The sequence below is a fragment of the Lepidochelys olivacea genome (genome assembly GCF_965140295.1).
Source record: "Lepidochelys olivacea isolate rLepOli2 genome assembly, chromosome: 1".
In the NCBI taxonomy this organism is placed as follows: domain Eukaryota; kingdom Metazoa; phylum Chordata; order Testudines; family Cheloniidae; genus Lepidochelys; species Lepidochelys olivacea.
Genome location: NC_140411.1, coordinates 345,163,159 through 345,177,500, shown reverse-complemented (window position 1 = coordinate 345,177,500; position 14,342 = coordinate 345,163,159). Strand labels below are relative to the sequence as shown.

At 42.8% G+C, this 14,342-nt stretch overlaps 1 protein-coding gene across 2 annotated transcripts in view; it reads right to left on the bottom strand.

The window, feature by feature from the left end:
• Positions 1 to 14,342, bottom strand: part of MKLN1 (muskelin 1) — a 184,407-nt gene that overhangs the window by 10,239 nt on the left and 159,826 nt on the right. For both annotated transcript variants that reach the window (XM_084630954.1, XM_084630955.1), the window contains 2 exons: positions 11,833 to 11,935; positions 247 to 301 (listed from right to left, as the gene is read on the bottom strand). In XM_084630954.1, the coding sequence (XP_084487080.1) occupies positions 247 to 301; positions 11,833 to 11,935 (158 nt within the window). The remainder of the gene's footprint in view (positions 1 to 246; positions 302 to 11,832; positions 11,936 to 14,342) is intronic.

Sequence of the window (14,342 nt, the reverse complement as noted above, 5' to 3'; positions counted from 1 at the left end):
CTAGAGTGGTGGCTGCTGACTGAGGGCACAGCTCTGCAGACAGCAGCACAGAAATAAGGGTGGCAACACCATCCCCAGTCATCCTTAATTCTGCACTGCTGCTGGCAGCGGCTCTGCCTTCAGGGCTGGGCTCCTGGCCTCCAGCTGCCATTCTCCAGCCCCCCAACTCTGCAGGCAGCGCGGCCATCAACACCAGAGAAGTAAGGGTAGCAGTAATTCATCTCTGGTTCATAATAATATACTCACCCAGAGTGGTGAAATCTGAACCAGACTTGAACAGCGCTGAAGCAAGAAGCTGAAACTGTGGGAAAAAAACCAAGAACCAAACAAAATTATCCAGATGTCCACGTAAGGCAAACAAAAGCTTCTTAAAACATCAAAATGCATTAAAGGTGGCCTGTGCTGTGTTTACCTAGCACGATGTTCATTCAGATGTATGGTACAGTGGTGGTTGTAACAGAGGCAGGTAGAGTCATACAGGATTTTGTGAAGGCTTTTTTTTTTTTAAACTATAACCGTATAGATTTTACCTGTGTCCATCCCTCCTTTTCCCTTTGTTTTTAAGTGAATTCAGTGTTTAAAATTTAGCATGAATGTCATGAAAGGCAAGAGAGAGAATCCTAGAGATCAAAGTCCTACTTATCCAAAGAAGACACACATCGTAAAGGTAATGGAAGCTCCTCCCGAACTACCTCTCCAGACCATTTCTGTCTTGGAATGGCCCCTTCCAGGTATGAGTTATGAGTGCGACACTGTCTCCATGCCCATTCAATCCTTGGTTGCCCAGCTCAGACAATTAAGGGTGCCAATTAGCACTGAATGAGATAGATGTTTGTGATGGGCAGAAGGAACTCAATTACAACCACCAACTTTTGTTCATAGGCCAAGCAACCTTTAAATGGTTCATAACTTCTGGTCACTACTAACCTGGGCCTGATCATCAGTATCCCAGTGCCAACCCCCATCCATTCAGTTCCATAAGTTTTGCATTTTTCATTAAAAGATTCTCAGGCTGGGAGCATGAGGCTCAAGAGCGAGAAGGCGATAAATAACTTCAGTGTAGTAATATTTATCCTTCATGTCTGCACCCTTCAGCTATTGGGAGGCAGCTCTGAATAGCAATGCCCCTTTACCATATCACTAGTCACCAATTAGCAGAGCTATACAAACAAAAGCCAGTCAGCTGCGAACCAGCTGAGCAGCGAACAGCAGAGAGGCTAACAGAGGGAGTTTGCCTGGGATCTGCCTGAGAGGAGGTACGCTAAGGGCTGCATTAAGGAGGCTGTGTTGGTGAGTGTCTGTTGTGGGGACAGTTTGACTGTGTGCTTGACTGGTTGTTTGAAAAGTGTGAATTGGGAGTGCTATGTTCCAGGTGAGCCTTGAGTGGGCCTGACCGTTATAAAAAGCCAGTCAGCTGCGAACCAGCTGAGCAGCGAACAGCAGAGAAGCTAACAGAGGGGGTTTGCCTGGGAGTTCACCTGGGGAGAGCCCACTGAGGCTTACATCTTGCCGGCTTCTCTGAGTAGTTACAACAACTCCTGAGGAAGCTCGTAGAAGGAAGGTAATATGGATGGGGAGTGTTCAGCTGTTGTGACCTGCACCGGATGTGCCATGTTAGTCTTTCTTCCACAGGAGAGAAGCAACTTTGTCTGTACAAAGTGCAAGCTGGTCTCCACATTGGAAGAGAAGGTTCAAGGTCTGGAGCAACAGGTATCGACCCTGCGTTGCATAAGAGAAACTGAAGATTTCCTGCACAGACATCAGGATATGCTTCTACGGACACAACGTTCTGAAGATTCAGAGCAGGCTGCACTGCGGGGACAGGAGGACGGTGAAGAAATTTGGCAGCATGTGACCTCCAGAAGAAGAAAGGGGAACGTCCGTGTACCAGCAATGCAGATACAGGTAAGCAACCGTTTTCATGTTCTCTTCACAGGTACTAATGCGGAGAGTGGATTAGATGATACATCTGAGGGAAGGGAACAGAAGGAGACTCCGCCGATTGGAAGGCATGAGATGCACTGTCCTAGGGTTGGGGGTTCCACAACCACCGCTTCCAAGAGAAGGAGGCGGGTGGTGGTGGTCAGGGACTCTCTCCTCAGGGGGACTGAGTCATCTATCTGCCGCCCCGACCGGGAAAACCGAGAAGTCTGCTGCTTGCCAGGAGCTAGGGACGTGATGGAAAGACTGCAGAGACTCATCAAGCCCTCGGATTGCTACCCCTTCCTGCTTCTCCACGTGGGCATCAATGATACTGCCAAGAATGACCTTGAGCGGATCACTGCGGATCACTACGTGGCTCTGGGAAGAAGGATAAAGGAGTTTGAGGTGCAAGTGGTCTTTTCATCCATTCTCCCCGTGGAAGGAAAAGGCCTGGGTAGAGACCGTCGAATCGAGGAAGTCAACGAATGGCTACGCAGGTGATGTCAGAGAGAAGGCTTTGGATTCTCTGACCATGGGATGGTGTTCCAAGAAGGAGGAATGCTAGGCAGAGACGGGCTCCACCTAACAAAGAGAGGGAAGAGCATCTTCGCAAGCAGGCTGGCTAACCTAGTGAGGAGGGCTTTAAACTACGTTCAACGGGGGAAGGAGACCAAAGCCCTGAGGTAAGTGGGGAAGGGGATACCGGGAGGAAGCACGAGCAGGAGCGCGCGAGAGGGAAGGGCTCCTGCCTCATACTGAGAAAGAGGGACGATCAGCGACGTATCTCAAGTGCCTATATACAAATGCAAGAAGCCTGGGAAACAAGCAGGGAGAACTGGAAGTCCTGGCACAGTCAAGTAATTATGATGTGATTGGAATAACAGAGACTTGGTGGGATAACTCACATGACTGGAGTACTGTCATGGATGGATATAAACTGTTCAGGAAGGACAGGCACGGCAGAAAAGGTGAGGGAGTTGCATTGTATGTAAGGGAGCAGCATGACTGCTCAGAGCTCAAGTATGAAACTGCAGAAAAACCTGAGAGTCTCTGGATTAAGTTTAGAAGCGTGAGCAACAAGGGTGATGTCGTGGTGGGAGTCTACTATAGACCACCAGACCAGGGGGATGAGGTGGACGAGGCTTTCTTCTGGCAACTCTCAGAAGTTACTAGATCGCAGGCCCTGGTTCTCATGGGAGACTTCAATCACCCTGATGTCTGCTGGGAGAGCAATACAGCGGTGCACAGACAATCCAGGAAGGTTTTGGAAAGTGTAGGGAACAATTTCCTGGTTCAAGTGCTGGAGAAAACAACTAGAGGCAGAGCTCTTCTTGACCTGCTGCTCACAAACCGGGAAGAATTAGTAGGGGAAGCAAAAGTGGATGGGAACCTGGGAGGCAGTGACCAGGAGATGCTCGAGTTCAGGATCCTGACACAGGGAAGAAAGGAGAGGAACAGAATACGGACCCTGGACTTCAGAAAAGCAGACTTTGACTCCCTCAGGGAACTGATGGGCAGGATCCCCTGGGAGAATAACATGAGGGGGAAGGAATCCAGGAGAGCTGGCTGTATTTTGAAGAATCCTTATTGAGGTTACAGGGACAAACCATCCCGATGTGTAGAAAGAATAGTAAATATGGCAGGCAACCAGCTTGGCTTAACAGTGAAATCCTTGCTGATCTGAAACAAAAAAGAAGCTTACAAGAAGTGCAAGACTGGACAAATGACCAGGGAAGAGTATAAAAATATTGCTCGGGCATGCAGGAGTGAAATCAGGAAGGCCAAATCACACCTGGAGTTACTCTTAACATCTCTTGCTAGCTGCAACAAGAAGGGTTTCTTCAGGTATGTTAGCAACAAGAAGAAAGTCAAGGAAAATGTGGGCCCCTTACTGAATGAGGGAGGCAACCTAGTGACAGAGGATGTGGAAAAAGCTAATGTACTCAATGCTTTTTTTGCCTCTGTCTTCACGAATAAGGTCAGCTCCCAGACTACTGCACTGGGCAGCACAGCATGGGGAGGAGGTGACCAGCCCTCTGTGGAGAAAGAAGTGGTTCGGGACTATTTAGAAAAGCTGGACAAGCACAAGTCCATGGGGCTGGATGCGCTGCATCCGAGAGTGCTAAAGGAGTTGGCAGATGTGATTGCAGAGCCATTGGCCATTATCTTTGAAAACTCATGGAGATTGGGGGAAGTCCCGGACGACTGGAAAAAGGCTAATGTAGTGCCCATCTTTAAAAAAGGGAAGGAGGATGATCCTGGGAACTACAGGCCAGTCAGCTTCACCTCAGTCTTTGGAAAAATCATGGAGCAGGTCCTCAAGGAATCAATTCTGAAGCACTTAGAGGAGAGGAAAGTGATCAGGAACAGTCAGCATGGATTCACCAAGGGCAAGTCTTGCCTGACTAATCTAACTGCATTCTATGATGAGATAAGTGGTTCTGTGGATCAAGGGAAAGCAGTGGACGTGTTGTTCCTTGACTTTAGCAAAGCTTTTGACACAGTCTCCCACAGTATTCTTGTCAGCAAGTTAAAGTAGTATGGACTGGATGAATGGACTATAAGGTGGATAGAAAGCTGGCTAGATTGTCGGGCTCAACGGGCAGTGATCAATGGCTCCATGTCTAGTTGGCAGCCGGTATCAAGTGGAGTGCCCTAAGGGTCGGTCCTCAGACCGGTTTTGTTCAATATCTTCATAAATGATCTGGAGGATGGTGTGGATTGCACCCTCAGCAAGTTTGCAGATGACACTAAACTGGGAAAAGAGGTAGATACGCTGGAGGGTAGGGATAGGATACAGAGGGCCCTAGACAAATTAGAGGATTGGGCCAAAAGAAATCTGAGAAGGTTCAACAAGGACAAGTGCAGAGTCCTGCACTTAGGACGGAAGAATCCTATGCACCGCTACAGACTAGGGACCGAATGGCTCGGCAGCAGTTCTGCAGAAAAGGACCTAGGGGTTACAGTGGACGAGAAGCTGGCTATGAGTCAACAGTGTGCCCTTGTTGCCAAGAAGGCCAATGGAATTTGGGGATGTATAAGTAGGGGCATTGCCAGCAGATCAAGGGACGTGATCGTCCCCCTCTATTCGACATTGGTGGGGCCTCATCTGGAGTACTGTGTCCAGTTTTGAGCCCCACACTACAAGAAGGATGTGGAAAAATTGGAAAATGTCCAGCGGAGGGCAACAAAAATGATTAGGGGGCTAGAACACATGACTTACAAGGAGAGGCTGAGGGAACTAGGATTGTTTAGTCTGCGGAAGACAAGAATGAGGGGGGATTTGATAGCTGCTTTTAACTACCTGAAAGGGGGGTTCCAAAGAGGACGGATCGAGACTGTTCTCAGTGGTAGCAGATGACAGGACAAGGAGTAATGGTCTCAAGTTGCAGCGGGGGAGGTTTAGATTGGATATTAGGAAAAACTTTTTCACTTAGAGGGTGGTGAAACACTGGAATGCGTTACCTAGGGAGGTGGTGGAATCTCCTTCCTTAGAAGTTGTTAAGGTCAGGCTTGACAAAGCCCTGGCTGGGGTGATTTAGTTGGGGATTGGTCCTGCTTTGAGCAGGAGGTTGGACTAGATGACCTCCTGAGGTCCCTTCCAACCCTGATATTCTAGGATTCTATGAGTAATGAATGTTTCCATAAAGATTTAATCAGTCCCTTAAGGCCCTTTATCATTTCTGTTGACCTTCCTCCTGTTCGCCTGCATCCCTCTGGTACGGAGATGTGCAGATTCCAAAGGAAGGGTGAGGTATAAACATACATAAAACAGAACTAAATCAATCATTAAGCTTAGTGTGCTTGCAGTGCTAAAGATGAGCTTCATTGCCACAGCAAATGGCAATTTATGAAAAAGTGATTCTGGCCCTGATTCAGCAAGGTACTTATTTATTACTTGTATTATCTTAGGGCCTAGGAGCCCCAGTCATGGACCAGGACCCTCTTGTGCTAGGCACTGCACAAACTGAACAAAGAAACAGTGCCTGTCCCAAAGAACTTAAAATCTAAGTAGAAGACAAGAGTAAACAGACAGATACAGACAGAGGAATATAAGGAAACAATGAAACAATATTAGTCAGTATAAAAGACTGTGGTCTTAGCCCACCAACAGCCTAACCACTGTCAAATTTTTTGATGGCATCAGGCTAAAGGGGAGTTTAAAGAGGGATCTGAAGGAGAACAATAAAGTGGCTTTGCAAATATTTACAGGGACCTCTTCCCAACCTGGAGGAGACCAGCTTTACCCCTGCAGCTCCGGGCTGAAGGGCGCATGCTCAGTTGCTCTGGAGGGATGGCACATGTGCAGTCCAGTCATATTTAGGAGCTATGAGAGGCTCAAGCAAGCTCAGTGTGGATGGACACTTAGATTTTAGCAGCTACCATCTCAGATGTTTCTACTGAGCATGTGTGAACTGCAATTTTTCAAAAGGTCTATAACTTAGCAAAATTTGGGCAGATTTTTGTCGAGATTTCAAAAGGCACATCCCTGACACAAAGATCACCACCTCCCTTTTACCCAGGCCAAATTCAAGTTCTTGTTCCAAAGCATAGCGGTGCTGGAGATCTTCAAAGAAAAGTTCACCGGTATTTATTTTTTTCCCCCCAACATGGGCAAAACATACTTTTCCCTAGCCTTGTTCTCAGAAATGGCTGACCTGTTTTAGCTGGAGTTTTCCCAAAAAATGCAGACTGGGGCACATGGAAAATTTCAGCTCAAATGGTTACAGTTTGGCAAAGTTACTCACACTTGAAAAAATGGTCTTATAATGGGAAGTGTAGGGAAATAATTATAAGCAGATTGACTCAGTCCTGTCTATACATAGCACCACCTACAGCCTAGCACAAAACATTTCCTTCTTTAGTTACAATGCATTGCTCCTTCTACATCTTCTGAGTGTGACTGATTCTCTTCATTTATACGGTTACCTTGAATCTATTTATAGAGTGATTATGTGTCCCCACTCAAGTTCACTTTCCAATGTTAGGGAAGTTTCACGCTCAATCTTGCCCTACAGAATTATTTTACTCTCCATTCCTTAGATACTTGTGTTCTGTGTTTTCTCTAGGTTTGTTTATATCCTCCTGAACAACAGTAACATTCCAAGTATAGTCACATTAAAGCTTAAGAATCTACTGCCTCTGGAGCATAACAGACAAGGAGGACTTGTGGCACCTCAGAGACTAACAGATTTATTTGAGCATAAGCTTTCGTGAGCTACAGCTCACTTCATCGGATGCATGCAGTGGAAAATACAGTAGGGGGATTTTATAAACACAGAGAACATGAAACAATAGGTGTTACCATACACACCGTAATGAGAGTCATCAGGTGAGGTGAGCTGTTACCAGCAGGAGAGAAAAAAACCTTTTGTAGGTATAATCAAGGTGGGCCATCTCCAATAGTTGACAAAAACGTGTGAGGAACAGTAGGGAGGAAATAAACATGGGGAAATAGTTTTACTTTGTGTAATGACCCATCCACTCCCAGTCTTTATTCAAGCCTAATGTAATGGCGTCCAGTTTGCAAATTAATACCAATTCAGCAGTCTTTCCTTGGAGTCCGTTTTTGAAGTTTTTTTGTTGAAGAATTGCCACTTTTAGGTCTGTAATGGAGTGACCAGAGAGATTGAAGTGTTCTCCGACTGGTTTTTGAATGCTATAATTCTTGACATCTGATTTGTGTCCATTGATTTTTTTACGTAGAAACTGTCCGGTTTGGCCAACGTACATGGCAGAGGGGCATTGCTGGCACATGACGGCATATATCACACTGGTAAATGTGCAGGTGAACGAGTCTGCTAGTGTGGCTGATGTGATTAGGCCCTATCATGGTGTCTCCTGAATAGATATGTGGACACAGTTGGCCATGGGCTTTGTTGCAAGGATAGGTTCCTGGGTTAGTGGTTTTGTTGTGTAGTGTGTGGTTGCTGGTGATTATTTGCTTCAGTTTGGGGGGCTGTCTGTAAGCAAGGACTGGCCTGTCTCCCAAGATCTGTGAGAGTGATGGGTCGTCCTTCAGGATAGGTTGTAGATCCTTGATGATGCGCTGGAGAGGTTTTAGTTGGGGGCTGAAGGTGACAGCTAGTGGAGTTCTGTTATTTTCTTTGTTGGGCCTGTCCTGGAGTAGGTGACTTCTGGGTACTCTTCTGGCTCTGTCAATCTGTTTCTTCACTTCAGCAGGTGGATATTGTAGTTGTAAGAATGCTTGATAGAGATCTTGTAGGTGTTTGTCTCTGTCTGAGGGGTTGGAGCAAATGCGGTTGTATCGTAGAGCTTGGCTGTAGACAACGGATCGTGTGGTGTGGTCTGGATGAAAGCTGGAGGCATGTACGTAAGTATGGCGGTCAGTAGGTTTCCGGTATAGGGTGGTGTTTATGTGACCATTGCTTATTAGCACCATAGTGTCAAGGAAGTGGATCTCTTGTGTGGACTGGTCCAGACTGAGGTTGACGGTGGGATGGAAATTGTTGAAATCATGGTGGAATTCCTCAAGGTCTTCTTTTCCATGGGTCCAGATGATAACAGGTGACCTGCTAATGTTTACATGCATTAATAGCACTGTTTTTTTCCCCCATCACAGCAGTACCAGACTGGGAGCTTACAGTCAGCTTCTAATTTTATCATCCTTAGGTCTGAGTCACTCCTTTTCAGATACATGAATTTGGGGACAGCTGTGTTGTTTATATGGAATAGGAAAAATATATATGTACACATTTTTTTGTAATCAGTATTAGCAAATTCCAGTATCTGGTAAGCCTTTCATCTCATTATCTGCCAGGAAGCCATACCACACGCTGGTGCAGTAATCAATAGCTTTCTATTTGCCCTAGAGACCTGCTAGTCACCTCACCTACAAGCATACCACAACTGTCAGGTCTCCAGTCCAGTAACACAGAGACCCATTTCTATCTGATAAAATGATCAACTGCCTGGAGGGCTCTTAAGTGACTTCAAGTGGGATCACCACTAATTTGCGCAAGTCAGAACCGCATTACAAATCCATTGTATTGGTGAGTGACAGCACAGCCAGGACATGTACATTGCCTGTGGGTGGAGTAATGAGCATTCATGTGCTAAATGATGACAAGAGGTTCTCAGCTACATTCCAGAATTAAAAAAATAGAAAATAAAAAATAATTCCCTTAACCTGATAAATTCATAACAAATGCTAAAATTCTGGAGGTGCCATGCTGTCTCTCATTCATACTACATTAAAACAAAATTAGTTACCAAAGCCAGAGCAAGTTTTTCAAGAACAAATTGTCTGTTTTCTTTGGCACTCAACTCAAAACAGTTGAAAAGATATGAAATGAAGTTTAAAAACATGAAATTACTCCTCCTAAGCTAGGATCCTTTTGGGTAGGATTTTACCTTGGTGCAATCTTTTACAGCAAGGCTTACAAACATCTGAAATATGTGGTTCACAACCTGATCACACTATACTATATCAGGGACAAATCCAATCAGCTTGCTGCTTTTCAAGACTGTGACAAGTGAATGTGAGCTGGAGACAGAAGAGATGGGGAAGGTAAAGGAGAGAGGAAAGACAGCTGTAAGAGGAGATCTGAAGATAATCAAACTTAGCAGTCCTACAATGCTGAGCTGTATTCAGCACAGAGTCAACAAGATATATTGCCCTTGCTATGAAATAGACCACATCTCTGTTATAAGTGGTGCCAGGGATCATACAGGCATCTGTGCTAGGAAACAATGAAACTTCTTCTATTTTGATCCAAAATATGGCATCAGTGCTGAGACCACTGCACAAGAGCCATTTGGAGATGATGTACCAGTGCCAGAAGCAAACTCAGTGAGATAACCGGAAGGGAAATTGACGTCATGGAAATACACCCAGTCAGTATCAGCGTGGGGCTTAAAGCCATCTGACTGGCAGCTCTGTTCTGATACAAGTCTATGAGAGTTGAAGCTATTTGAACAGAAGAGATTGTAAAGGAAGAAGTTTCAAAAGGTTTTCAGCAGCTGCTCTAACTCTGCTAAACAGTAAATATTGTTCTGGCAAAGAGAAGCAAGAGGAAAAAGTCAAAAAACTCAAGCATTAGGCCTGAAAAATAATGAGGCGTAGTGAAATTACAACTATTATCCTGAAAAGCCAGAGAGAGGGGCCCTGCACATCAGGATTGAAACCCTTCCCTGGAATTACAGGTTCACATGGTAGCATGGTCAACTCAAAAATTTCATGCTTGCAAGGTAGATAAATTGAATAGCATGCAGTTTACTGTGCGAGTGTCTTGCAGAGACTTTGTGAAAGATTTTGGGATCCTCTATGCACTATATGAAATTTAATTCAAATACTTTTTGGGTTGAAAAATAGCAAGAACTTCCTGTTATTTTTCTTCCTACTCCTGTCCCAAATGAGAGAAAAGATGTGAAGGTAGCTAGTATGAGTCAACTTCAGTGTGAAGCTCATAATTTAAACATGTTGTATGGATACATCTTATAGTTGGCAACATAACCTTAGCATGTCAATTATGTTACTGAAAATGAATTGCAATCTATGATAAAGTAATTAAACAACAATTTCCAGGATCCTGATACTAGCAAATTATTTTCCAAAGTCCTGTCACCCTATAACCCCAGCACTATATTGCATATGGCCTTCAGTAACAGCCCCACAAAAACAAAGCTTATAGAGGCTATACTTAGACAATTTCTAGTTGCTTAGAACAATTACATGATCTAGCCAGCACACTAAGAGGCTCTGAGCCAGAGACTCCCCAAGTTCTTATCACAGCTTTGATACTGACCTGACACATGAACGAGGGAAAGACATTTAGTTATTGAGCCCAATTCTTGTCTCATACCAGCTTTACAACTGTAGCTATCCACTGATTTCAGTGGAGATACTTCTCATTTGCACCAGTGTAAAGAACACCCTAACCAGTTAAAATGGGGCAACTGAGACAGAGTGATAAGGGTTACATGTTTGTACAGCACTTTGAAGGTCCGAAGTGCTATACATAAGTGCACATAGAAGCAAAACCCAAAAGCTTATCCTAAACTTCATAAATTCGGTAAGTTATCTATGGCTGCTACTAGATTTCCTTAATCCCTTTTGTAAAGTGACACACGTAACGGAGAGGCGCAGTCTGAAATTCCTATCAGCCCTTGGGAGTTTATTGCTTCATTTGTGCTTTGGGAACAAATTTACTCCTAGAAAAACCAAATATATGCATTGAAAAATGTGATAAAGCCATATAAAAGCCCTAGTGATCGACATACATTAAAAAATCCAGAGTGAGAAATGTATATTCTGGAGAAGAGCTCAATTTTTTCCTTCAGAACTACTTAAATATATACAATCCAAATGAAAAAATATGCTGAGATCATCACCTTCAGGGGAGATGTCTGATAGAGTATCCTTTTACATCTTAATACAATACAATAGCAGCATTTCCCTTAATTGGTTGGTTGTGCTATGGAAAGTGCATTGCACCCAATAAACTATAAGCCTGTGCCATTTTATACAGAGTTTATATTTCATTAAAACCCCCACAAGACAGCACATTAGAATTAAATCTAAGGCCACCTCTGCATGCAGTTTTTGTACTGATAGCTATTTTGGTATGGGGTGTGGATTTTTTTTAAAAACAGAAATAGTTATACTGGTACATCCCCTAGCCTAGATGCAGTTATACTGGCATAAAAGTGCCTTACACTGGTGTAGCTATTCCCATATATAAGGGAAATAAGCTATACTGGTATAAGTACCTTCATACCAGTGTAACTGCAACCACATTAGGGAGTTGTACCTCTGTTCTGGTATAGTTAAAGAAATACAATGTGTGTGTAGACAAGGTCTAAGAGAACCTAAGGTACTTCTAAAAGTTCCACAGTATGAACCTTTACATTCTATTACTAAAACAAGGAGGTAGTTTTCACCCTTACCTCTTTTGTCTCCTCAGGGTCAGAATGATCCACAGTCACATACAAGTCATTCTGTAAGTATTTCAGTGCACTGAGTGGGTCAGTTTGGGCCTTTTCTTCAAACCTGTAAAGTGGAAGGAGATAAGCAACTTATATGTGATAAGACACATTCAAAACAAGCACTATTTTCATTTACTTTGAGCTCAGTTACTAAACATACTCCCTACTCTTTTGTAGGAGCAAAAGTCACACATGCAAATTGTTCAGTGATAGCTGCTTAAAGCACATGAATTCTATGACAGTTCAGCCCCCTCCTGCTAAAAGTCTGGGCTCAGAAGCAGCATTCTAAGGTGCTCAGGGGAAATCAAAGCTAGTGACTTTGATCCCTTTGCTAAAACAACCAAGCATTTCAAAGCTGTGTAAGTTGTTGTTCGTAAGGTACTCTGTACTAAAACAGACAAATAAGTGTGGTGTATCCATTTCACAGATAGATAAACTGAGGCATGAGGAAGTGAAGTCACTTGCCCAAACAGCAGAATCAGAGATAGAACTCAACATTCCTAACATCCACTACCTACAATCAAGACAAAATGTCCAAACCCTGATTTAACCACCTTTAAAAACCAATAGCACATTTTAATCCAAAATATTCCCTTAGGAATGAATACAAGGGCTGCAAATGTCTTAAAAGTATGGTATTCAGGCACTCACCGACCAAAGGGAATAAACCTAGGACTTCAAATTGGTCTGACCCAAAGACAACAAATGGACAGAATCTTGCTTTGGAGATCGATTCTCTGTTACACAGACTTTTCATTCGGTTGCTTGAAGAATTAGTTTGCCCCCCCGCCCCATGTCATTAACTGAAAGGCCCTTCCAGTTCTATGGTTTGTAATATCAATCAAAGCAGCTACTCTCAGACAGCTTATTGACAAGTCACAAAAGAAGCTGCTGTGACTCTTCTGTACCAAAAGCACTTAATTGTTATCTACCTTGTTCACTGTGGATCTTGGAAGGACAGAACTTGGGATAATCTGCTTCAGAAAGCACAGGTCTTTTTAGAAGCTGAAGGGAGACTTCACTGCAATAGGCCACTCACACACTTGAGTAGGTCTGACATTCCACCCAGCAGAGGGCAGTGATGACAATCAGTCAACATAGTACTCAGTTTAAAAAGATGCCAAATTGAGAATCACAGCAATTTTTTTTTTTCCAAACAGATGCAGTTTTATATCTACATTTTTCAATGGGCTGAATCTCAGTGCCAACCCAACTGTGCTATGCTAAGGAGTTTCTTCAGTTTTGGTTTAGAATATCTCCTTTGATCAGGGTGGATAAAACTGGTTTAAAATAAAAAACAAAACAGTTTCTTTACATTGTATTTTATTTATATTAAATGCAATTTTCTTTTTTTAAAATAAATGTATTGGAAATTGGGACAACATATGTTAAGGCCTAAACTTACTACGACTTATTAAAATAAATTAAATAAAAATATTTCAAGTATCACATTTACTGCCAAAGTTTTAAAGAAAGTCAAACTACTGAACGGATGGAAGTCACTGGATAAGCACCTGGAACCAGAGTCTGCTGACGTGCACTAGCCTCTTCTGCAATTGCAGAGAGAATATTTTCTTTATTTCAGCTTATTCAATTCAATGACTAGTTCATTCTAAGTTGAGAAACCGATTGAAAGTTGAAGCTTGTTCTCTTCCACTCTACAAACAAAAATGAGGTAAGGGGACGAGATCTACTAGTTCTAAAATCTTGACGGTCATGGTGGCTAGAAACAACCAGTTCAATTCACTACCTACAGATATACTTCCTCTACTTAATCAATTAGTTTTAAAAGCAAAACATGTTTTGGCTCTTTTTTATGTAGCCAGCACATTTAAGGTAGCATTATTTAACTAACGGAACAATTTGAAAATACTGTTTTTGTCATGAATAAAAAAGATCAACCAATAATTAAGAAATGCGTCATTCACCATTTTCTAAAAAGTAAAAATTAAGAAACGGAATACATTTATGTTAAGCAATAACTGCTTAAATAAAATGTGCATATAATATATTCTTTTGGTTAGCAAAAAGTATCAAGTTTAATGTAAAAGCTACATTTAGTTGCAAATCAATATGTATTAATGGTTGCCAACCAATGAGAATCAACCTTTTTTTTCACAAAAATAAAGATACAAATGCAAAACATGATTATAAAACATTATTTAAATCAAAGTTACTGCTTGCTGATTTAAATCAGTAATATAAATGATTTTGGTTTAAATCAAGTCACTCTGTCTTTGATTATCTCCTTCCTTTAAAAATATACCTTGTAGGAAGCTGCATGGATAGTCCAAAGGCAGAAGTCACCATGAATTAGCAGACAAAGGGTAGGAGAGATTGTTTGATGTGATCTTGACAGTATACCAGACTCACCAGTAATAAGTGCTGGTTAAGCTTCAGCTCCATTTCATATGACTAGAAGCCTCAGTTATTGTACAGTACTAAACAGGACATTCAAGCCCAAATTTTCA